The 27,601-nt window shown below is 37.0% G+C and overlaps 1 protein-coding gene across 1 annotated transcript in view; it reads right to left on the bottom strand.

Annotated features, from left to right (window-relative positions):
* Positions 1–27,601, bottom strand: part of MAN1A1 (mannosidase alpha class 1A member 1) — a 118,137-nt gene that overhangs the window by 68,730 nt on the left and 21,806 nt on the right. The window contains exon 2 of the mRNA XM_053461322.1: positions 14,433–14,529. Within this exon, the coding sequence (XP_053317297.1) occupies positions 14,433–14,529 (97 nt within the window). The remainder of the gene's footprint in view (positions 1–14,432; positions 14,530–27,601) is intronic.

Below are 27,601 nucleotides of genomic sequence, written 5' to 3'. Positions count from 1 at the left end.
AAAAGTGGTTTGGGGGTTGTTTTTCCCCCCAATAGGGCTGTCTTATATTTAGGCATTTTCTTCTTTCTTTCATTAGGATCCAAAGTTTGGGCATCTTCTTATAATAGAGTATTCAATATTCTCTTTCATAGCAGAACTCTGTTAGTTTATAAAGCTAACATTTTTTTCTGTAAGTATGATGGCCCACACAGGCAAAATAAAGAACACAGCACTGTTCCATTTTATTCTAGCAAATCTATCACTTTTCATGAGCCATTTAAAGTTCTTTTTACATACCATCTATTTTTTTTTTATTTTTTTTTATAGATAAAGCAATATTAGAGCAATTCTATCACCTAAAAGAAGACACTGAAAGTAGTGCTCCTTAATAAACTTGCATTGTAGAAAAGAAAGTTGTTATCATGACATCAACCACTGAAAAGTAGAACATGCCAATAAATATAAAGGCTTCCCCTCAGAAAACGGTGGCTGAAAAAAACTTGCACGATGTAATACAACATTATTAATTATATGTCTGAATATTACTGCAAATTCAGGATATCCTTTACAATTATTTAAACACGATTAATACATTTAGGTGATTCTGTCCATCAAAGCTAAGATAATAAGAAATATAAAAAAGTCATATTGTTACAACACTGATGGATTTGTTGCAGTGAAACACATAAGAAACGATCGACATTGAGCAACGCCCCTCGCTCAAGTCAACAATTTGAAGGTGCTTCATGAAAAAAAGTGCAGTTTTGTACATATAAACATGTGGAAAGGTGGAGGAGCAGTAAAATGAACAAGGTGGGAAATAAATACAAAATGTAATGCTTACAAGTTCATGCAAACAGTAACTTATTTCATTCTTATACGTATGTCATAATTGACATCTTAACTTTCCCAAAGCTGCGTTCCCTTAGTGTGAGCTCAAATGCACATAAACTACAGCTTTCATTATCTTCTCCCATTTTAAGTGCTTCCTCAAATTGCAATTTGTTAAAAATCCTTTTAACCAACTCGCTTCCCCTTTCTACGTAGAGGACAGTAAGTGCTCAGTACTACCAATACTACTAAATGTCTTCCTACATAATGTGGACCTTGTGATTGACATTCCCCTGCACTTTCTACGCTGGAATCATGTAATCTACGTGGGTATTTAGAGCTCTGAAAATAATTAATGACTATGCCAATCACATCATCACTGTCAAACCATTCCTATCATGAATACTGGCTAGATCTTACAAATACACATAATACAAATAAACAGTCTGAAAAATCAATGTAGAAATCTAGGACATAGATTCGTAATGGCACCTGAATAACGCAAAAGTCTGAGTCCTAAACTGTGTACCTTATGTCAGATTCTAAAGTACCTAGAGGGTAGATAGAAACGATCCCACAGTGCATACAGTTATATAATGGTTTTAAATCATGCCTTGTAAGAAACGTTATTTCCAAGCTATAGCACAGAATGATGACATTTCCATGTGTCCTCTGAAAAGCGGACCTTAATGTTTTAAGTACTTATCTAACTCTATACCTTACTCTTTAACAACAAAAGAGAAAACGGGAGCAAAATTAAGACAACCAGACTCATCTATTAGCCATTAGAACTAGGTGCCCAAAATACATATTTTAGAGAGGCTTTTTGTGTTAGTAGACACAGCTTATAGACAGAGACATCTGCTTAGAAAAAAAGATAAATACTTCAAATATAGAGCCAACAATAAAGCCCTGTGCTCAATTATTTTAGTTTGGAAGAACTCTGATGCTAGCTTCCGGCTTCTAGCTTAGAAGTTATAACCTGGTTTCTTTGCTTGCAGAGTCAATCATACAAGTAAGCAAATTAATTTTGATCAATAGAGGGGATCCTAATCATAACCTAATCGCAGGAGCAGCAAGATAAGAAAAGCTAGATTTGTTTATTGTGACAGCTGATTGGCTGAGGTGCATGCTAACAGCATCTATGTAGGCTTCTAGCTGTTCCCTCCACCATCTGTGAGCAGCCACAGAAAATGCAACGCATCTCAATAGACAATTACTTTTCAACAGAATAAAATGCTACTTAGAGGCATAAATATTTATTTTCATATAACCCTATGTACAGATCAAGCTCTGACTGGGAGAATTGCAACGAGGTTAAAGGGCGACTAACAAAAATGTTATTACCCCTTTGTGACAATGGCCGTTTTAACATTCTTGCAGTGTTGCTGTTTAGCAGTAGTTTTCTTCTGCCTTTTTTAGCGTACCCACACAAATTATTTTCTGACTTATTTCTTCAATCTTTCACTCGTCTTCAAAAGCTAACAGAAAACCTGTTAAATAGATAGTGTAGAAGTACCCAATGTTTTTTGGGGGGTTGCAAGTTCTAGGGCAATCAGTATAAGTGGATTATTTCTATTTCAAAACCATTTTTTCCAAAATCTGGTCATTCTGCCACATGTCCTATTTGGGACATCTTTGAACCGGACCAATTCAATTTACCCTATCAAACCAAACATACACATGGTGATCAGTAAGCAACATGTCTCTTGCTCTACTAAGGCAACATCGTTTGAGATTAGGAGGCGATTGCTGATCGCCGTCTAAGCTCTTTAGAAAAAAGTGTGAATAACAGCACCTACATGCCTGGCACATCAATTGTCGTCAATGGTTTAAAAGGTAAAAGGTTTCCAAAAATATTGCATGTTGCATGTTTTAGAATGCTTCATATTAGTCATGTATATGTGTTCTATCTTATACTGTACCGTATTTATCGGCGCATACCACGTACCGGGGTATAACATGCACCCCCGCCCGGACCGGAAGCGAGGGAGACGTGGCTGCAAATTTTTAATCGGCGTATAACACGCAGGTAGGGTTTCTCTTCTTATTTTAGTTATAAAAGTGTGTGTTATACGCCGATAAATACGGTAAATGTGCTACATGTGGCTGTGGGTTCACTTATTTTATTCATAATAATGTGTGAGGCAAAATTATTTGAATAGAATGGGTCTACTTTTCCTATACAATATGCACCAGACCAGCTTCTAGTACACAGAGCCCACTGTAGTTTCTAAAATATGGTTTTCCATTTATACATGTGTACTTCAGTTGCTCTCCAAGCACTAGGTGTTTGATTTCCCGTCCGACAATATCTCATTTTGTTTGAGAATACTGAAAGCGTATCTACTGACGAACGGTCATATTGTTAGCATGTAACAACCCAATGTTAAACCAAATCAATACAGGATCAGTGAATGCAGAGTACACTCGCCAAAAGGGCCCATGGTGCACCAGAACAAGAATTAGTAGATTCTTCGCTACAAAGTAAGAAACCGAGGGCAGACCAAACAAAGATTTCTCTGAAGAGAACAGCAAGGGTTTTTCTTTGTTTGTTTTATTAGCTGTTCATGTCTCTCTTAATGTACTCCATCACTTTTTTGACAGCATGCTTGAAGCATTTGTTCCACGTTATTACTCCGCACTGATTTTTCTTGACGGCGGTAATAATATTAGTTTATTGGAAGGCATCCATTGCAGGCAGCATTCCTACGGCTTGTGCACAACACAAAACACAAGTTAAGCCCCTGTCGACAATTATTAAAACATGAGCAAACACTGCCGTATAGAGTTTAAAGTGAAGGATGTATGCTGTAAAACAATAAAAACCGTTGGACATGTCTAATGAGGAATAGCATGTAATAGAATGTTGCTATTAAACATGTCTCTCAATAATGGACCAGGGTAAAATAAAATTTTTATAAATGTTAACTAGACCTGGCAAACCAAAATGGCTTTAAAACTAAACTCTTTAGGGAGACAAACCCAATTTCATAGGGAGATTTAAATATATAAACTTTACCGAGTAGGTGATTGTGTGAAAGAACTCTTACAAGTCGTGTTTAGTATAGTATAACATCAACTTCAAGCAACATCCTCCCGAACCTGCAATCAAGGGACGTGGAAATATTGTTTTCCTAACCAGAACTCGCCTTAAAGCCACTGAATAGCACTACCATTTGAAATGAAATACATTTTTATAAGCAATTCATGGAGTTCAAATGTATCCTTTCTACATTAGGCGATTGTATACAAAAAAATGTTTCCTTTAACATGAATGAATATATTACGATGGTAGCACGTTAAAGTGTCTGAATTTATGCGAAAATAAGCAAGCTAATGAACTCATTTCTACTAATTAATCCAAACATTTCTTGCTTTAATAGTACCAAAAACGCTGGATAAGACTGGCAATCTGCACACCTACTCAACATATGAAATTAAAGTAACAAATAAGCTATTTCTTGGCTAAAGACATAAAAAAAACCTCAAAAATTAGGACATTTAGAAAAAGGATGCTTATCTTAGGGCAGTTATAACAATCTGTACACCTTAATGGGAACATTAGAGTTTCCTTTTTTAGTTTCCCCTCAGGGGTGGCTGATTTCACCTGGCATGACAGAAGGGTGAGAAGACAGAAGCAGACGAGTGAACCATTAAGCCAAATTAACCTACAACGCACTAAAGCTTTATCTACTATGGTAAGAGTCCCCCTAACACAAAAACAAAATACCGTATTTGCTCGATTATAAGACGACCCTGATTATAAGACGACCCTCCAAAATCTAAATATTAATTTAGGAAAAAAGACAAAAAGCCTGAATATAAGACTACCCTATAGGAAAAAAAGTTTTACTAGTAAATATTAATTCATGTAAACAATATTTTCATATTTAATACAAGCTATGAGAAAAATATATATTTTTTATTTCCTTTTATTTGCCAACCTGCCCCCCCCAGTTATGCACATCTGCCCCCAGGGTTGCCACTCTGCCCCCAGAAATGCCTTATACCCCCTATTTGCCACTCTGCCCCATGATGTGCCTTTTAACCCTCTATATGCCACTCTGCCCCCAGAAATGCCTTATACCCTCCTATATGCCACTCTGCCCCATGATGTGCCTTTTAACCATCTATATGCCACTCTGCCTCCAGAAATGTCTTATACCCTCCTATATGCCACTCTGCCCCATGATATGCCTTTTAATCCCCTATATGCCAGAGTGGCATATAGGGGGTTAAAGGCATATCATGGGGCAGAGTGGCATATAGGGGGTTAAAAGGCATTTCTGGAGGTGTATGTATATATATATATATATATATATATATATATATATACTGCTAACAGCAATCACACTCCTATCAAGCCAAGGCAGCCAGTACATGCTGGAACCTGAGGATGATAGGAGTGTGAGTACAGCCTCCCTATGCCATGCTACCACCACCCTTACACATCCATACTAACACACACTCATTCACAAACCTTAAAATACTCATTCATTCCATTAAACACACACACACACACACACACACACACACATACCTGAACTGCAGATCTCTGACTCGAAGACTTCTGCATGGGCCCGGCTGTGCAACTTCTCTGGCCCCGCCCCCAGAGGAAGGAGGGGGGAGGCAGAGTTATGTGACACTCTTCTAGCTTCCTATTCTCCTGCTGCTCGCGACCAAAGCCCGGTAAGTAGCATGGCCCCAGCGGACATTTTGAGGTCTTATTAGAAGACGACCTCGATTATAAGACGAGGGGTATTTTTCAGAGCATTTGCTCTGAAAAAAACTTCGTCTTATAATCGAGCAAACACGGTAATAACCTATCATAGAAACAATGACCACATGTATATGTGTACACTAACATATACACAAACAAAAGTGCTTATAGTCGCACAGTACTACAATCAGATCTGTTTAAATAATGATTTGGTCATGTTAAGATGTCTCTACCCATCCAACCGTTTCCATAACTCACAGGAGATCCATGAGATTCTTTACCTGCACTAGTCTTCTTTCACCATAACTCAATGTAAATCTGCTCAACACTTCCTGTCGTCATGATGGGAAAGTGGATCAAAAAAACGTTAGAAGGTTTAGCTACAGTAAGTATATTTGCGCACTCAGGAAAAAGAGTACCAAGATGGTCTAGTTTTGGGGACATAATGGGGACAAAAAAACCAAAACTATTTCCTTTGCTTGCCCTTTTCTAGGAGAATTCCAAAAAATGTACATTTTTGTAACAGACCTGTGTAGTGCTTTGTTTTAGAGAAAGGCTTATATAATTGTTTGCAACACCTAATTATTTACTCAATGGGCATGTTGGCACTTAGCCAATTACGGTTTATGAAAGATACTTATAGTGTTAGCAGAGATTGAAGTCAAGTCCCCAAGAATGCTTTAGAAACCACAAGGTATGTGGGTTGATTAATAAAGAAAAGAAACGCATTTGCGAATGCTTTTCCATAAATAATACACATTAATACCAATACAAAAGGTCAAGTACAAGAACATATCCTGTTCATTTCAAAACAGACATGCCTGTAAACTCAATATAGTCAATGCGTATAGCTCCGCACAAAACCAGGTCCAGCTATTAGAAAGCTGCAATCATAACCTTGAACAATGGCCCACATTAGATACGCACCATTAGCTCATTTAACACAACATTAACCTTAGTTAGTGGTATGTTTTTTTTGCAATACATTGTATGCACGAGAATAGATATACTAAAATAAAAAGACAAAAAAAAACCCATAAATATAAACAAGGGAAAGGGACTTTATGGATACAAATCACAAGCAGAGCAGAGAAATATAATTATACCAAAATGGAAATTATATCTCATTGTGCCATGATAAACATTCCATTGTTCATCCTTGAAGAGATAGCTTAGTGTAGCGGCTACAATAGTTTTCAAACAATGGACACTTCATAGTCGGTCTTTACACTGGCACACTTGCAGCACAAATATTTAAGTGTTTTTTGCATGTTGATTCATAAAATATTTTTAACATTTGCACTCCTGATTAACTGTGTAAGCCAGCATTTGCCCTAGCATGTATATTTCACAACACTTGGCTCTGCTCAACTCGTCAAGAATGCAGGAATGCAAGCCACAGCCAGCCTGGCTCATATTGTTTTTTTTTTTTTTTTTTTTTTTTTTATTATTATTATGTTGGTCCTAGTCTCTCTTTGCAAGAATGTTTGTCAGAAGCAGGGTTCTGGATCTGGCTTAACCCAGGCTCTGCTGGGACTCCACTCTTCATGTTTCTAGCAGGTGTCAACATCGACATTTCTCAGAACAGAAATTCCTGGTTCCCCGGGCTGGGCTTGTGTTTTCTCAATAGCCTGCCAGAACGGAATGCCTGATAACCTGTTTCGGCATTACACCAGATCTGCAGGCTGCCTGATCTTCTCAATGCTGCAAAAACACTGGACATACTGTTACACCCCAACTGTCCCAACTGACACCTTTTATGTGGATGGAACGTCCATAGGAACATCAGTAGGTTAAACCCATTTCCTCAATTAGATGAGGGTGTGGTTCTATAACACTGCCTGATCTAATGTGGTTCTTTAACACTGCCTGATGGCAAATGTAGTTCTCTGAACAAAACCCTCTAGAGGATACAAACTATGTAGGGTTCTGGGCATGGGCGTAGGAAGAAAATCACGAGGGGGGGGGGCAATAATGAAGAAACCCCCGCAGGGGGCACCCCTCTGTCACAAAGCTGGGTTTATGCGTTATTCTGTTGATCTGTATCTGGTATGATATGTTTCCATTCATTATTTATGTATACCTGCAAACATAGGGTTTGTATGTCTTATTCAGTTGATCTATACATGCACGTGCTGTTTCATGTGTTGTGTATTTGATCTATACCTGAACTACACGGCGTAAGTAAAAAAGAGGTGTGGCTGAATGATGGGGACAAAGGGGCTGTGGGATGATTACGTTGGAGAGAACCTCTCAATGTCACAGTAGGGCCAGAAAGAGGGAAGATTGCACTCACTCACAGTCTTCCCCTAATCTGCAGTCAGTGTGGCAAAAATTGTTTTTTGTTGTTTGAGCGGAGGGAGTGATTGCACGCTAGGGAGCGTGAAGAGGGACCAAGGAAATGCTTGCCTAGGGTCCAATTTTTCAATATTTAAATTTTTTTGTTTCAAAGATTAGCTGTTTTTTCTATGTTTAATGTATTAAACGCATGGGATATTTTCATTTACCTTTGTATATGTTAACATACTAGCGAGTTCACTACCATAAAAGAAGTATGCTTAAAATACTTTACCTGAAATACTTTTCCTTCGGCACATATGTAAATGAAATGTGTATTCTAAAGAAAATATGTACATTCTAAAGAATTTTGGTTTATGGTTTAACCTAAGAAGCAGGATCAGCTGCAGAAGTTTCACTAGAAACAGATAATTAGCTAAGGCAAATCATTATGCCCGAAAACAAAATCTACAATCCTCCTTACATACGTCATCAAGACATCAAAAACAGGGAGATAATAAAAAGCTATGAATGCATGTTTAAAAGCGTTCATGTCATTTATGGTTCTATGAAAGAAAAACACCACTAGAGGAAAACTCCTGTAAGTGGTTTAACAAAGGAGGATAAACAGCCTACAAAGGATGAGAGGGTTACCACAAGGATAAGTGCCCAAACATGTTTGCCTGAGGACATCATGCAGCTCAATGGTTCTGAAATAGACCATTTAGGAAGACACGCATATAACATATGCACGTAAGCCTTTGTAAAGACAATAAGGAAATTTTTCAGATATATAACCAGTGTAAATTTTGAATGTTTTTGCAAGGGAACAAAACAGACTTTCCAGCCCAGTTTCTGCTGCTGCTTTATGTATATGGTTCCTGTATCTTTTACTAGTCTTTCGTATTACATTTTCATATGGAATTTACAAGGGATGTACAACTTCTGGAAAAGATAACCCTAGCAGATAATGAGAGTCAAAACATCCTGTGGCTAGACATCTAAAACCTGCTTTAAACCTTATAGCATTTTAAATGACCAAAGAGGAACTTTTGATTTTTTTTATTTAAATGTTGTGTGATTATAGCATGGCTAGGGGGAGGCCTTTATGGAGACTTTGGTGTCCACTGACTAAAGGAAAATGTGTGTTTTAGTTCCTTGACTTCACTATTTATCATGAAGGTCCAAACTCTGAAGAGCTTCTGCTGCAAGAGACGGTTGACCCTGTACAATGCAAGGTTAAATAAGTGATACTTGCTCTTACTTCTACATTACACATTTTGCAGGGGTAACATGTCATTGATGGCTCTTAATGAATTGGGAATGGAACCCCAGCTCTCCTGACAACTTTACCTTTAGTGAATAAGCCAGTTTCTATGTGACTGCGACCCAATGATAGCTCTTTATTGGACAAGGTCAAATAAACAGTGAATTTGATTTAATTACGAACACTTTTTCCACATTTCTATACACGAGTGTGACTTTGAGGGCTACAGAACACTGATGTTCTCATCCCCAAACACGAGTTCCTAGGAAAGAGGGACAGGAGAAGACAGAGTGATTGACATTCTTAAAGTGTCCCTATTTAAGAGGGCCGTTTACCCCTATATCTCACAGACGATAACATATCTATGGATCTTCAAAGACGTTTGACAAGAAAATAATCAGTCTTTTTAATAGAGTCTAGAGACAGATATAATAATTCTGTGTACTGAACACAATCTCAACTTACAATTTTCATCCTGAATTTGCTTATTTCAACAACTTGCTTCTTCTGGTAACACTCTGTCTGCTTTAATGAATCACACTGACTCAATGCTTTCATGAAATCAAAGTAATTAATCATGCAGAAGAATACAAACTGCAGGCTGAACTTGAAAATGATGAATGGAATAACTTTTGGAAGTAGAGGCAGATTTACTTATGCGATTATTAGTATGCTTCTTATGTAGTTGTGACCTTTTAACACACTTTATTAAAAGCATAAACAAAGCTTAAATTGTACAAATCGGTTTGGAACATGCATCTGTGTGGTTTACACAGTCAATAACTTCTTAGTCTTGCATGACTACATTAAACGGTGCACTCCTATTAGCAAATTTCATAAGGTTCATTGGTTTAACTACAAAGTGCTGTGCCTAAGAAAAACAAAATAGCTCCATAACCTCATCTTTTAACATAGGGTCATAATATAAAACTAGTGGATCAGAGATATAGATGTAATGTGAAATGGGAAAGTTCTATTTTACGGAGAAGGTAATACAGTAAAGAAATTTTAACATGCATGGGATAGGCATAAAGCTATCCCCTGAACCTAAGACAAGACCAAGGACTGATTAAGGTCAAAGTGGCAGACTGGATGGGCTGAATGGTTCTTATCTGCCGACAAATTCTATGTTTCAAAGTAAGGACATCTGTAGCTAAGAAAGAGCGATGATCGTGTAGGCTTGATATTCCTCAAGCCCTAGGTCTCCAGGAACAGCTGTAACCCTTGTAAATCCCCCCTGACCAACAGTATGTACACTGTGTCCCTTTCTGAAACACAGATTCCTTTGTTACATTCTCTCATGCTCCACATAGGAAACAGGGTATAGCTGTATTTGGTTCAAGAAATGATGCCTTTTATTGGACTCTAGCAATAAAAGATATAGAGCCACACAAGCTGCTGGCACCTCAGAGATCCCTGCTTCCTAAGGTATCAAAATAAAATACATGTCTGCCAATGTGAACATGTCTAACACACAGTCATAAGGTCTGCCATTTTTTAGTTCTTCAGATGGGACGGGAAACTAAGGAGTGGAGGTCTTAAAATACGTTACAGTATGAATAGAAAGAGACAGTGGTTGAGGTGATTAACATGACATGATAATCTGTAGTAAGTGTGGATCAATGAGACAGACAGCGACACAGGATTAGTGGAGCCAGGCTCAGTGTGAACAGGATGTAATTACAAAAATTCATAATGAGTAATAAAAGCACAATCTTGGTTTAAGCTAGGATTTTTCAAGCTTGCATGCCAAATGCTTCTCACTTTGCCCTCACTGTACTGAGCCATGTACGATATAACAGAATTTAACAGCGCATCCGTAATTAAATACAACCAAGGATCAGGTTCTGGGCCACTTTACTAGGCTTGTTTCATGGACCAAAAGCTACCACTGCAAGCATACAAATATGTTTTTTAGTAATATAACTGGGTGATTGGGGAAAAAAAAGTTTGAAGAACCTCTCCTAGGGTAGAAGCTATTGATCTACTCCAGTTGCCACTTGTTGCAAATTATTGGAAGTTTTAATGGTTAAAGAAAACCTGAAGTGTAGCAAAGGTGCTACTTATCTTTACTACAACACAAGTATGTAGTCGTCTAAGCTTTTGGGACCTTGGAGATCTCTTCCCTGAAAAAGCTTATGGGGCCCCAGACCTTTTTTTATTTTGGGTGGGAAAATGGAATACTCATGCAGATATATCACATATCTTTTCTTTTGAGGGAAAAATTCTTGCAAGCCTTTATTTCATCCTCATGGGGTATGTTGGTATACAAGCAGTTTTGTGTGATTTGTAATGATGTAAATAGTTGTGATGCACCAATAAAATGGTTTATATTGCAGCAAATGTGTGTATAAATTATTTTGTTTAAAACTAAATATTCTGTTTATGTCTTAAATGATTCACTCTATAACATAAACCACTGCAAACAGGGTATGAAGTTATGAAGCTGAGCCAAGTCCCCAGCTATACCTACAAAGATCTGCTTTACACTTTTATTTGATATATTAAGCCAGACTGCAGACATGGTGTTTTCTGTAGTCAAGATAATCTTAATAGCACTGCCCACTATGATGGTTTCTAACGTGGGTAATGGAAAATAGAGGCTAGTTCTAACTTTTATTTTCTATAAAGCTTGTAAGCTTGATTAAGTTGAATTGTTATGTTATATACTATGCATCATGTCCTGTTTACCCATTGTACAGCACTGCGGATTATGAGGACGCTACATAAAACAATAAGTAATAACAGCAGCACATTGCTGCAACTCACAGGGACAGCTGTGTTTTGTTGACGTCGATGTTTTCGGATATAAACCTCGGCCTACACTGGGGTGGCTGCACACTCCACCTACAGGACAGGGGTTTTTCCATTTCTTGCCAAAGGTAAAAACACACACCTCTTATTAGCCCCGTACAGATTTATCTTGTTCCCACTTGCTATCAAATAGTACCGTATTTGCTCGATTAAAAGACGACCCTGATTATAAGACGACCCCCCAAAATCAAAACATTAATTTAGGGGGGAAAAAAGCCTGAATATAAGACTACCCTATAGGAAAAAAGTTTTACTAGTAAATATCAATTAATGTAAACTAATTTTCATATTTAATAAAAGCTATGATTGAGAAAAATATATTTTTTATTTCCTTTTATTTGCCAACCTGCCCCCCCAGTTATGCACATCTGCCCCCAGAAATGCCTTATCCCCCCTATTTGCCACTCTGCCCCATGATGTGCCTTTTAACCCTCTATATGCCACTCTGCCTCCAGAAATGTCTTATACCCTCCTATATGCCACTGTGCCCCATGATATGCCTTTTAACCCCCTATATGCCCCTCTGCTCCATGATATGCCTTATACCCCTATATGCCACTCTGGCATATAGGGGGTTAAAAGGCATATTATGGGGCAGAGGGGCATACAGGGGGTTAAAAGGCATATCAGAAATGTCTTATACCCTCCTATATGCCACTGTCCCCCATGATATGCCTTTTAACCCCCTATATGCCCCTCTGCTCCATGATATGCCTTATACTCTGGCATATAGGGGGTTAAAAGGCATATCATGGGGCTGAGTGGCATATAGGGGGTTAAAATGCATTTCTGGAGATATATATATATATATATATATATATATATATATATACTGCTAACAGCAATCACACTCCTATCAAGCCAAGGCAGCCAGTACATGCTGGAACCTGGAGATGTTAGAAGTGTGATTACAGCCTTCCTATGCCATGCTACCACCCCCACCCCCCTAACACATCCATGCTATCACACACACACACTCATTCACAAACATTTAAATACTCATTCATTCCATTAATCACACATACACACACACACACACGCTCAAACCCCCCCACCCCCTTACCTGAACTGCAGATCTCCCACTCGCAGACTTCTGCAGGGGCCCGGCTGTGCGAGCAACTTCTCTGGCCCCGCCCCCAGAGGAAGGAGGGGGGATGTAGAGTTATGTGAGGACTGTGCTAGCTTCCTGTTTCCTGCTGCTAATAGCACAGACGCTGCTCAGGATCAAAGTCCGGTAAGCAGCACGGCCGAAGCAGAATGAGGTCTGATTAGAAGACGACCTTGATTATAAGACGAGGGGTATTTTTCAGAGCATTTGCTCTGGAAAAAACCTCGTCTTATAATCGAGCAAATACGGTACTTTTCTCTGAAAAGAATTTAAGAATTTCCAGATGCATGGCATATTATTCAGTGACAGTTTCCCAGTCCTCTAGATGCAGAAACCCATACATATACACGTTTGAGCAAATGTCAATGTCTCATGTCTACTACATTTTGAGACACTTGCTTTTCTAGTATTCAGGATTTATTAAAATGCTGCATACTTCAGGGAAAAAAATATAAAAAAAAGGGAAATGGAAGATTAGTAAAACTGTGTCTTTATCATTAAATGTTTAAATGTTTCATCCCAGTTGTAAAGATGAAAGAAGCAGTTAAACTTTTAGCATATTGTAGTCTTCCTAAAACACAGGTAAACAACTGCAAGGCTATACCAGAACATTTAAAGAGAGCTAATATAACATATCCTTAAGCAAGGGAGTCAACAACAGTTTATCTTGCTACTCACAATCCTTAAATACCAAAAGAGGATTAGCATTAAACAGCAAGTAAACACATCATGTGTGTAATCACAATTCTAAAAACCTAGGTATTGAATAGACAAAACACAATTACAATATAATATATAACTACCCATAGAATTAAAGTGCCTTTAACACCATGGCTTGGGAGAATTATTTTGTATATTTATTTCGCTGCAATGTCATTGATATAATGCCATTCTTTCTGGTTCTGCAGAACCTCAAGGTATATACTATATATATATATTCACAGTGCTTTAGATCTCCTGGCTTGCATTTGTAACTCATGCCTCTAGCTCCACAGCACAAGTGTGCTTTGTATTAAAAAAATAGTAATAATTTGATTTGAAAATGGGTCAATGTAGAACTATAGGACATATAGCTACAGCTGACTTACTTCGGGCATACTGCCATTCTGATATAAATTCATACTAAAAAGAAGTCTGTCCTTTCTGAAACCAAAGCACATGGAGGCATGGTATGCTTATTGGGAGATCTTCAACACTCCTGCATAGCAACAAGCTTACTGTGTGACATCATAAGACAGAAAGAAGTTGAGGAACAGTGGAGGATTTCAAGTATGGAACATACCATATGCATTGAGGATGGGGTTGGACCTTATCCATTTGTGAGATAAGACACACAGGAAAGAAGCAAAAGAGTTGGCATGAGTAAGAACAGTAGGCCTAAAATCAAATGCCACATATACTATCAGAAACATATTGTATTATGAACTACTTACCAAACAAATTACTTGAATGCCCTTGTTTCTGAACAGGCTTCAGTTCATTTAATCCCCATGCATATCTTTTATAATTATCCCAGGAAAATTTCATCATCTGTGAGAAAAAAAGGGAACTGGTGTCATACGTGTGTATGTAAAGATTACATAAAGCATTAAATGGTTGGATAAAGCCTCAAATATTTATGGCGTAAAAGAAGAAATAATAAACCAAAAGGAATTCCATATAAACAGATAAGAGAGACCTATTGGTATAGTACCTCTGCTGCAATGCTTATTTTGGCCACTATGAGGCACTGTTTAGCGTTCCCACAAAAGCAAAAATGTATTGGAGGCCCAATCCTTGATTATGTAAAAACAACCCATTGATGGGTACATGGAGTTTGAAAATGGTGTGCTTTAATTGATATTTTAGTAAATTCAGGAACTCAACAAAAACACAGTTTACAAATTTCACCCTTTTTTCCCCAATTGCAGATTTAAGTCATAAAAACTTTACGTTTTACACTTCGCACAAGATCTCTCCTAGTCATCTAATTAACTAAATACTGAAGACTCACATTCCAAGCCAGACACAAGTAACTCTCAGCTGTCAAGATGATGATGATCTTTAACCTGTATGACCCTACATGTAGGGAGATAATGGGAGTTCCAGTTAATCAAGAACAGAAAAGCAAAGCCTCTATCTGTAAAACACACAGGCACACACTCTAACACCGATTGCCCCCTGCCCCATAACAAAACAAACATCACTTTGAAAGTACTAGATCTCCATTCAGGATTTGTTGCGTTCCCTGAGTCCTACGCATGTAACAAACACCCTGAGTTCAGGTAGAGTACTCATGAAAAGTTGATGACAACATTGAGTTACCCTGCTGAAAATAAGACATGAAACATGTCATTAGAAAATCCCCTTCAACCCTATAAATATAACAGTATAAGTCTATTTAGTGGCAAATGCACTCTATATACTCACAATGCAGGGTTAAAAAGAAACAGAAAGGAGAAAATACATTTTATAGGACTAAGCACTGCCCTTCTTATTAAGGAGTTTGGCTCCAAGACAGCAGTAAAAGAACATGTCATTTTGAGGAGCAGAGAGATTGTTTCTCGGCAAACATTATACATTTGGGCAGCAAAACCAGTGTCCTGATGGTTTTCTCCAGAAAAAAAAAAGGAAAAAAGCCATGTGACAACATTAACCGGAGTTGTGCTATAGAGATCTGCAGGACATCAGGAAAGTGATTAGTTACGTAGTGGTCTTTGTACACAGCTTTGATTTTGTAACACAAAAAGGACGTCAGTGTTCCTGCTGCTCTCCTTGTGACGTGACTATTATCTGACAAAACAGTAAAAATAAACCACCAGAAATAGAAAGACGCTTTTTGTTGCCTTGAATGCTACAATACAGATTCAAGTGCTAAAAAGATTTGTGATTACCACATGCTTTCCTTTACAAAAAAAAAAAATTATATATATTATATACACATATACACATATACATACACACACACGGTACATAGTGTTAGCATCACTACGTATTCTCAGATTAGAGACAGACCAAATGAGCTTCTTTACAGATCAAGTGACAGAAGAGGAGTTGGCCCATCTTACCAAATCGCTTAAGTCACATAACGCCCCAGGACCGAATGTTCTACCCAATAATTATTGCATATTATCGAAATTATTATTTTTTATTATCTTATCAGACACAGTGCCCAAATAAATGCCTCAAGCATTTGTAATTACAATCCCTAAACTGGGTAAACCTCTCTCGGACTGCGCAAATTACTAGCCCATCCCGCTCCTTAATTTGGATACCAAACTCTATGCTAAGCTGCTGGCTACCCTCTCCGATACCCTATGACCAAGTGGGCTTCATAAAAGGCAGACAACCTTCACTGAGCCTCCGAAAGCTCGTTAACATTACACATCTAGCAGCTATCCAACATTCTCAAGCTGGTAGTAGACCCACTATCCCAGCTGTTTCAATACGAGTGGTCTAAAGATTATATCTCGTATCTAGGGATCAAAAACATCTAAATCTCTATACAAACAGAATTCAATACCTCTCTGGGACAGGCTTCAAGAAGACCTTACTAAATCAGGGGCGTCCAACGTGTGGCCCTCCAGCTGCTGCAGGACTACATCTCCTAGATGGTCTAAATCTGAGATATTGTGGTTGGAACGTAATTTAAGGTCTGCTCACAACACAAGGCTCTAAGTGGTTTCTAGCCCATCCAATTACGCAAGGGTAAAATTGACAAATCCGATTTCCTGCTTTCACTATACTACGGCATTTGTCATCTCTTCCATCAAACCGCTTAATTAGCACCTACACAACTGCACGCACATTAGCAGCTTAAATCTGTTTATGCCTCCCAATTGCATGGAAATTACATCTAAATCTATTCGCACTGTTTGGTATATTTAGTGCTAAAAAGCAGATTGACAAGGTTACGTATTGCTAATTAGTCGAAGGGGTTTCTCTGCTCTCAAATCACAGACCATTTTGTGAACGTTATACTTGTCTATTTCTTCAAACAAAATAATAAACATAATTTCTTAAGAAATAATGTTGCAGCTAAACAAAACGGGGAAAAAATATTGCAAAATAGATTTTTTTTTTTTTAAAAAAAACATTCTCTTTACGAACAAATGCAATTATGCTAATTTGAACAGAAAAATCCTGTTTCTGAAAGTTCAAATTGTTTATCCATTCTACAGCACTGTGAAATAATTTTATACATGTAATCTAAAATAATATATAAATATAAAAACATCTAGAAGCAAACATTTCCAGTATATCTTCTAGCTTAACTTGGCTGTCTGAAGCAAAGATGCAATGGGTATAGCAGATGATGACAACTCAGACCAAATAAAAAGGAAAACATGGTAGTAATAATAATAATAATAATAATAATGTTGATGATTGGTTTTGTTGATGTACGTGAAGTTGTTTTTAGCATATGTGAATTGTTAGGTATAGGATGTTACAATTTCATATTCTGGCTTTGGGCATAAGATAAACTAAAACCTTGCTTAGCAGACAAAATCTGAGAAAATTATTATAGTAACTATATTAAATTATTATTTATTACTATTATTAAAACTATTATAATTTTGTCTTTAGTCAAGTGGTATATCTCTTATTGAGCCACATAGAAAATGTTGCATATTATGAAACTTCTTGCACTTTACCTGAAAACAAGACCTCAGAGGTTATAAGCACTTACATTACTTTACATCTACGTAACTTTTCTATTTTGGCCCAATAAACAACCACTTAGCGTCATTATGATCAAACCACATGGAACAGTCCTAGGCCATGGTGTTGTACACTTGCAACATAAACTACCTGGTGATAAAGTAGGTACTGCTGCGTGTCATCACACAACACTTTCCTTCCGCGGTGAATTAAGTATCTCGTCTTCACTTAGAGGAGTTCATAACATTGGGTCAGAGGGGAAATCTGTTTTATTTTGCAATATTCATTGCAAAAAAGGAGCACATCTCTTTCAGTCCCGCATAAAATCTTGATATAACGGCGGAAATGTAAAATCCAGTGATGAATATTTTAAAAGCAATGGAATGTTAAAAGTGTGCAGCTGATGTACAAGGAACACTGTAATTATCAAAAAAAGTAGAAGCAGTTGAAATCTCATATTAAAGAGGTAATCTAATGCATCATACAGCTCCACCAATGAAGAATGCACAATTAATGTACTTTAATATATATATATATATATATATATATATATATATATATATATATATATTAATATATTATTTTCCTGCCAGAATTATAATAAAAAAAAAACCACATACTTTGTCAAACCTGCCAGCTGCCAGCGTTTGGCGCCAGGTCTGGTTATTTAAAGTGCCAATCATAGACAAGAAGGTGCCCCAGCAATTGGAGCACTTTCCACGCATGTAAAAGTCCTACAGCTCAGTGGCTTGGAAGCTACAGGTAGCTCAAGACATGTCGATTTCAAAATATCACACGATGCTGTCCCCTTTTTTGCAAACAATTCTGCGGAAACACCAACGCCTATGTAACTAGAACAAAAAATGGAATATCCGCTCATTGACATCGCTACTTATGTTTTCCACCATTTTTAAAGCCTGGAGACCCGGTGGCTGCCATTGGTCTCAGTCATGCAATACTTGTGTGACTTTCCCTGCTCCAACACCACACTCAGCTGATTCTTTATGGCAGTTCTAATGAAGTCCTTCAATGAAAGCCTTTGATCCATAGACATTCATTAGACAGAGTAACAGGCTAGGCGGTTAGGTCATTAGGCACAATAACCAGTCAGGGTGTTTGTCTAGTAGACTGGGCTACGATAACAGAGCTAGAAATGGCTAATATGCTACTGCCTAAAAACATTGTTATGACGAAAATAGATTTTTTTTAATTATTTTTATTTCTTTAGTTTTTAATAACCAAAGACAGCATAATACCTTTAAAAACCTATTTTTAGTGTGATACTAGTAATAAAAAGTGATGGGCGTTGCCATTTAATGTCTTTTTTTAATTAGATTTTGCGCAGCTCTTTTAGTATAAAGGAGCGCAGTTAAGAGTTGTGGCTACGTGAAGATGCTTTACCAAGATATTTTTATGTTACTTTTTTTTGTTACTTTGTAATTTAGAAGAAACCACAAATATTGTAGCTTATTTACCCAATACAATTTATGAAACCAGTTGGTATTGTGTGTGTGTGTGTGTATATATATATATATATAACATATACATTATATTATAATATATATATATATATATATATATATATATATATATATATATATATATATATATATATATATATATATATATATACACACACACACATACTGTGACCAATAAAGCTAGAGAACAACGACGATACACTCATCTATCAAACATTTAAAGCTCAGAGAAGAGAACAACCTTTTGGGAGGCAAAAAATGACAGGACTATTTGGGTCCCATGGAGTGGATTGCACTCCTTCACATGTGGAGGTATGCAGTATAGTTTATCTTTCACAAATCTAAAGGATTAAATGTCAGACATGTTTTTAATGAAAATTTAATGATTTTTTTTCCCCTAGCAATCTGCTACAAAATGTATTTTTCAATACAAAAAAAAGCTATATGTGTTTATTATGTTATTACTGCTAACAGTTTTGCTCCATAACAGAAAGTCAATCGAGGGAGGATTTAGGCGCAGCTGTTAAGGTATTGAACCAGATGGAAAAAGACTCCGATGTTGTAATCAGTTTAGGAGCGCTTATCTGTCAACTGTTGAGGCTTCCTGGAACAAACTGCAGTGCATGCAACCTTCTATACAGATTAACCATTCGAAAAAGAAAAAAAAAATCCAATGTTTACAGAAATTCCATTATTCAGGGGAAAACTTTTACATTTTTTATTTTATTTATATAGAATAGTATATATAAAAAAAAAAGTATAGTAAATCACAAAAAAAAATAAAAATCAACATGTAGAAATCAGAAGATAATTTAATCTAGTGGTAAATTCTTCTAACAAATTCTTAATACTGTCCACAAAATTGTAGAATGTGTATATATTTTTTTTTATTATTATTTTTTTATTTTTTTTTTAAAAAGCACGTCAATTTATAGAAAGGAAAGTGCCTGAAGACAGATGACAAGCAGTATTAAAGGAATCTGGTTAGAGGCAAGTTGGGTAGGGCATACAGCATTGTATAGACACCGACCCTGCCCTCTACATACTTTTATTAGAGTATAGGACACGCACAGAGCACCTCACAGGGAGTACTCAACCTAGAAAGAAAAAAAAGGAAATGAAATAAGGAACAAAGAAATTGTTCCACACAAGTCAAAAGTGTTGTGTTTCATTCTTTCCTTTTTTGTTGTTGTTGTTGTTGTAGTAGTAATGTCGATAACTTTTACATCACATTTTATTGATCCCTTTGTGGTTTTTGTAATAAGTATTCACATTAACGAGGAAAGCCACGCATTTTTGGATAAGAAGCACTTGCCTCCTGTAAACACGAGGATGATGCACATAGATTCTGATTGGTCTGTTACCTAGCAAAAACAATGGAAGATCTGACTCCAGCCTTTAATATGGCTTTGCTACCATGGTAACAACACATGGGGGATCTTACAGTGACAGCTAAATGATTTATTGCAGAGGGTCCTTCTGCCAAGCAAATATCACAGATTGTGAAATAACTTTGCCCCTACTAGATCACTCTGTGTCTATTATTATTATATTATCATATAGCACCAGCAATTTACCCAGCTCTTCTTACAGTACATATATGCTAAAAACTAGACTTAACTAAGATAAACCATTAATTAACTCCTCTCGTGATGGATTTGGAGAGTTTTATTCATACACTTAACATACCATACATCATGGCATTAATAAAGACACAAACGCTAAATTAGCAGTTAAAGTATACCATGGCAATATTTAAAAAGAGATGTCTTTCGGAAGTTATAACAATAAGTTTATGTATACAGAGCGCCACCAATCACCACTGCACTAAAGCATGAAAAGCGTTCCAAACGGATCTCAAATCAAGCTGTTTTAATGTAATCAAGATACCGGCGTAAAAGGCAATTAAAAAAAAAATACTAAAATAAATGAAAATGTACATTAACCCTTAGAAAAAGAAAGCATTTTAGCAGTTAATAGTGGGAGCTACAGCTGTTCCCTGGCTGCCAAGGACAAAGACTGATCTAGCGCTGCAGAAAGAGGTGAGCAAAGCCAAAGCACATAATGACATTTATGGAGTGAAGTATGTGACATTTATAGGCTGATATTCAGAACTCACAGTTCTTCCCAAAACTGCTGCAAAGTTATATTCCAATTTATTTCACGCAATCTGACAAGCATTTTATTCTCAGTGCCGCTGTCTGATGGAGCCCACTTTGTTCCATTCAGAAATATATTGGGGATGGCCAAGTCTTCATGAAGGTAGGTCATACGATTAGTACATTCAACAATGGCTACCCGAGAGGAGCGGATATAGCACATATTCATATCTAGGGGAAGCCCAACTTTTGTTCTACTTGTTTCAAGTGGCTTTAGGAAACAGCAGCCAAGCTCTTTTAAAGCTTACAAAAAGGGGCAATGACATTTTGGTTGCAGGACCATTGAGCCTTGGTTTAGTGACATTGTATGTGTAACTAGTCACCCTTCTTGGAACGCTTCAGCGAGGTATGCGAGCTTATGGGATTTGGCCAAAGTACAGTAGTAAAGCCTCATGTTTATTGAAAGTACTTATTTGCAGGTTTTAATGTGAGTGCTGGTAATTTGTTCTCTACAGAACAATTATGTCATACAAAATGATGAGCCCCGGCACCCTTTTTATGTCTGGCAAAGGGGATATTCCAACGAGAAACAGTGAAGGGCTGGAGGAGAGGACGGTTGCGCGTGCAGAGAGCCCCAGAACTGCTGACACAGTTGGCAGCTTCCAGGTACGTGAAGGGGCAGAATAAACATGCCAATTTCTCTATAGCAAACAGTGGTCAATGTACAAATATAGTTCTGAGGCACATTATTAGCATAATACATAGAATAAATTGTTAATAAAAACATTTGTTCAGCTTTAAAATTAGAATTCAGACAGGGACCTGTCAATCTTACCCCAATTATCTTATTATATTATTATAATACTTCCAACAGACACATTCTGATTCAGTAAATAATGGAATAAAGCAGATATTCTGTTCTATCCAATCTACTAATGCACAACCATTCTAGTAGGTACTTTTTCCGGCAGAACTGAGGAAAATGTATTTCTGCACTTATGCAGAATACCAGATACACAGACTAAAGTCAACATGACCGCTTTTTGAAAAGAAATAAAAGGAAACATACTGGAAAAAAAAAAGATAATTTTATTTAAAGCAGGAGAACTAAAGAGTGAATGGTCAGTAAAAAAATAAAATAAAAACAAAAAAACATTTAATTCACGTAGCAGCAACATATTCTGTAGATGTACAGCGGGTAAACAGGACATAACCAGAAGCATATGATATAACAATTGAGCTCAAACTCTCATTAACTGCTTTAATAGCACAATATTTTAGATAATTACTAGGCAGTGATAATTCTATTAAAAAAAAAAAATTAAAATTAAAAAGTCAGCGATAGTTGGAAAGTGTCAGTTTTCAAGAGTGTCGCAAACATCACCAGTAAAAATATATGATACAAATTCACTTCCCCTGGTAGATTTACGCCCTTCGAATCCAAGGTGCATTTGCAATTCTATTCCGTTGTGTGTACATAGCGTGTGCAGTACATGCAAGTGTGTCAAACATAATTTACATGAACTCTCTCAATAGTAATCTCTCACTGACCTTTGTGCCTAAGCTTTCTGAACAGCCATATAAAGGCAGGGCATACTCATTTAAATGGGTCTTATATACATGGAATTCAACAATAAAGTTGTATACTTTCTTTAGATCTGGTTGGTTCACGCAGTTAACTTACATGAGTTGCGTGTGTCCCGGCTGTATCACAATGAAGACTTAAGAGCCAGAGATTGCAATTTCCAATCAAAGCGGATAATGGGATGACCGGAATAGACTCAAATCGATACACAATACTAAAATATCTTCAACAATGAGTTTTAGGTGTTTGGAGTCTTGTTATGATCTTTTGCTTGTGACATGACATCAAAATTACATCATTGTGATATTATCAAGACGTAGTTCAAACATCTTCAATAATAGGATCAAGCCCAAAGACTAAAAACTACAAAGGAGAAGAGCTTGCTGGTAATAGAAATGTGCTGATGGGATATGATGTGTCTATGTAACCAGACCCAAAGTAAATATTCTCTTGAATGGCATGCAGCTCCCTTTGTTGTCCACTTGCCAAACACTCTCTGGGTTTACTGTGTTTTAATAGTACATGAGTTGATGCGAATTAGAGTTGCACTGAATCCGCCTTATGCTAAAGGGGTTGCAGCATTTCAATACAGTTAATTTTATTTGTGTTGTGTCCAGACTGGTTACTATGTCAAACATATTCATTCTTCACTTCCATAATGTATCCTATCAGACTGTGACAAGTTATTATGTGATTTAGCAGGACTAGAACATACCTATATAAGACGTCTCTCAAGTTTGAGGGCAGAAGTCTCTTTTCTAACGCAAATAACTAAAGAATGTGTACAGCATGGAGTCTATTGAAAATGAACTCCATTGTGCCTTAAAAAAATGAAATGTTAATGGAAATCTAAAAATATGTGGTTTTGTATAGATCGAGGAAAGGCATAAGATGAGATATCAAACCCAGACAATCAGATGTGCTGAAAATGTCTATAGAGGACCCTTGGTGGAGGAACCCAATTACAGAACTTTATTAAACTAAAATCATGGATTTTATGCTCAATTTAACTAATAAGGAGGACCGGTATAAGAACCAATAGAAGAGCAAACAGGCGAGGCAGACATGTCTAAGGGTATCATTCATTAGGACGCTACTAATAGAGAGCCAAGTCAGCAGGAGTCCAATTAGCGACAGGTTACAGTATTCAAGACAGGACACCACAAATGCATAAATTAAAGCTTCACTTGTGTCTAGTGTGAGAAAATGAGCAATTTGAGGCAAAGATTATACAAAGGTTGCAAATCAGGAAACACCGGTAACCTTTCATGGCTCCAATGTGATTGACATTCACAAGAATGTAGTAGAGATAATAACTGTGGAGGATTTCACAGAAATTAGACTTCAGTTGTAAAATGGTGGGAAAAAAATGGGTGAGAAATAAATAAATAAGCACCACGCTGTTGCTAAGGTTAGATCAACAGGATGGGAAACATGGAGAGGGGGGATATCTAGCTAAAGGCAGACACCAGGGCAAGAAAAAAAAACAGAAGAGGGTGGGTGTAGTAATACATGCTGTATTATTCCCTCTCACATGTGAAAAACATACAAAAGGTGTAATAAAGTGCTAGACGTGCAAGTGAAATTCACACACTTTCCAAGAAATATGAACATTTTCAAAAGGTCATGCAACGTTAGGTCATGTTTTATTAATGTACGTTTTAGATAAGCTCTCGTAATAAATTATTAAAATGTTAACAGTTGATTCACACTTGTGCTTTCATGCTGTGCTACTGTTCGCTTTTAAGGTTAACTCACACAAGCAGTCGGTGACTTGAAATTCACTGGTAAACCTTCCCCTTTTTAAGTTTACGTTCTTCTACCCTTTGAAACCAACTTGATTTTGGGGGAATTATTAAGGAATGCAGGCACAGAGATCTATAAAGCCCAAAATAATATGTATCGTCAATACAATTTTCCAAGCCATGTCTACCTGATATTTCAGCCTATGTTGTATATATGCTAAAAAGAGTAATATTAGAAATAATGAAGAGGCCTTTCCCTAATTAACCACCTATCTGCTACGTTAAAAAAAGGGCACATAACACCAACAACTACATTTGCCACTTGAATTAAATAATTTGTAATCCTAGCGGACCTACTGTTCAGGCAGCAGATATTTCATTAGGATTACATCAATGATCTAAGCAGATGAGGGTAAACCCATTCTCAGGCTCATTTAGCGTAGGCAGGTATGCTGCGTGATAAGTAGGGAGCTGTTGGCGCATCAACAATCCGCTAACATATTATATAATATACACCAAGCCCCTCCAAATTGATAAGTATAGCCTTTAATCCGATTTTAAAGGGGACTAAAATATCAAACATAAGTCAGGTAGAGACCGGTTAACAGATACAGTATTGTTCTTTCTGGAAAAGATGATGCCATTCCCAGGAATGTTATCATAACAGGCCATCTATTATGGAGTCAATTGTTATAGTTTGAAAAATTAAACTGTTTAGTGATCCCAGCCTTTCAGCAAAAAAAGCTGCTTAATTTCCCAGTGGCTGCCTTCTGACCTGGGGCAGACCACAGCTCTGTGCAGTTAAGTACATGTGCGCTCCCAAGGAGTCAGTGGCCACTGAAAGGGTGGCAGTCTCTGCTGCCCTATAGTATATTTCACAATGAAATCACACTGCAGCCACATGAAATCTAGGGGTACTCAAATATCTTTTAAAAAGGGAGAAAAATACTTAAAGGGTTCCTTCAAAATATTATACCTTAATGCCTTAAATGGTGACAAAAGGCTTTCTTTGAGAAAAGACGGGTATAGAAATGCCTCTTTGGAGTAAGGGGAGTAAAAATATGAAATCCAATGCCTGAAGAGGCGCCTTTACCACTAACTTCAAAGAAACACCAGGTCACTACTTGGCAGAGCTAGAAAGACAAAGTTACAGGAACACAGAACTCAAGTATATCATCTATCCGAGGGAATCTAATTAGTAAAATTGAAACCCAAGAGGAATGTCTTCCTCACTGAAGAAGGGCTTTGTTTACTTTTTCCCACCATGTCAAAAATCAGTGCAACGAAAAGGGATAAATGAAACACTGAACGTGTTCGCCTCCTTTTCAATTCTATTTAATCCTATAACAACATTAAGCCAAGTTTTCAACAAATATTCATGTAGGTAGGCGGGAAATACACAAATATTGTATTGTGTTCTGAGGACACATGTTTCATTCAGGAAATGAAAGTTAAAGTACAAATAAATAATCTGTCACCTTGGAGCCAACCAAGTCTATACGCTCATATTAGCATGATAAATACCAAAGTCATGTGGATATAAAAAATGTTTTTTTTAAAAAAAGGCAGCAGTAAAAGTATTGTGTGCATACATACAAAAAAAATGTAAGCTTTGTTAAAGAGGTGTAAAAGATTTAACACAATAGCTTAGAGTGCACTCCGATTTTCAGCTAATGTGCTTCTCGGCTTCACGTCGCCCCTTTCTAGTATCTATCTTGCTATTATATGCTAATGCCGCATCTCAAATAACAAGCAAAATAGCAAAGTTATCTTTTCTGCAGAGGCTGCTTACTAAACATGATGTGCAGGAATATTTTTGGGCCAACCGTTAACACAATTGGCAGGGATTTTATTTATTAGAAATTACATTCAAATTTGCAAACTCCATATTTGTTATATAATGTATATAAAGAATTATAGCTCTCATTTCCTTACAGTAGCACCCAATCCTATTTCAGAACTGATGGCACACTGTTAAAGGCCATTAAAGGAGAATGCATATTTTGGGCACATGATGGCTACATCATAAATTGACAATGGTTCCTATCAACTATCTAAAATTAAATAGGTATTCAAATAAGAAAGGGACTGTAACACTACAAGCAACCAAAACAATATAAAAAAAAAAACCTTTAGTAAACAGGCTGGCTGAGGGTAAGAGAAAGGCAGTTCAGTAATCAGAAGACTCCAGGAAATCTGGTCCACTTTTGAACCAAAACAGTATCATTCTGCTATATGAAAGTCTAAATTAAATTTTGCCTGGAAGTATCAATTCCCAAGACCCCACTAACCTAATTAGTAGCGTATTAAAAATAAATGAAGAAATGTAAGATCAAGAATACTCTAATAGTCTGACTTGTCTTTCTGAAACATCTCTATGCGAATGAAGACTATTAGAGGTTCAGATCTGTTAACATGCACGTGTCACACCTACACAGTGGCATTACATGAATTTACTCAAACTACCTGCAGCTCGAGCTTTGCAGTTTTCAATCAGTGAGATGTTTAAAAAGTCAACAGAGTTCAGTAACAGCCTGTAGCAAAATCTACTCGTCCCCAGTTAAAATTACCAGATTCAACAACAAAAGAAAGATATTTCTACGTGGAAGAATAATCATGAAGACCTTGGACACAGCCATTAAGACGACACAGAAAGTAGGTTTTTACTACATAGCTTATTAGCATCTGTAACGTTTTAAAGTCAATGGAAACCTAGGAGCACTGAGTTTGCCACATGTAAGAGCCATTAGGCCAATCTAGACTCTCCATTTTTTTAAAAGCTTTAAAAGCTTCAAACCTCTCGATCTTTGGTTGCCTTAAATTAAGGCTAACGTTATGCCTGCTCAATACTTGTTTAAAGTATGTCACAGTTTAAATTTCTAGCACCTCTGCTGGAATGCTGTGCCACCGTCTCAGTGAAGCAACACTTCCTTACATTACAACTCATAAATCCTTAGCCATTACTATTAAAATAGTTGAACACCTCCAGCCTAGCAATGACCGACCCAGTGCATCTACGAGAAGCACTATGCAGAGCCCCTGGCAGGCTTC

This window comes from Spea bombifrons, chromosome 3 (genome assembly GCF_027358695.1).
Source record: "Spea bombifrons isolate aSpeBom1 chromosome 3, aSpeBom1.2.pri, whole genome shotgun sequence".
NCBI lineage: Eukaryota > Metazoa > Chordata > Amphibia > Anura > Pelobatidae > Spea > Spea bombifrons.
This window is presented reverse-complemented; position numbering and strand designations above follow the sequence as displayed.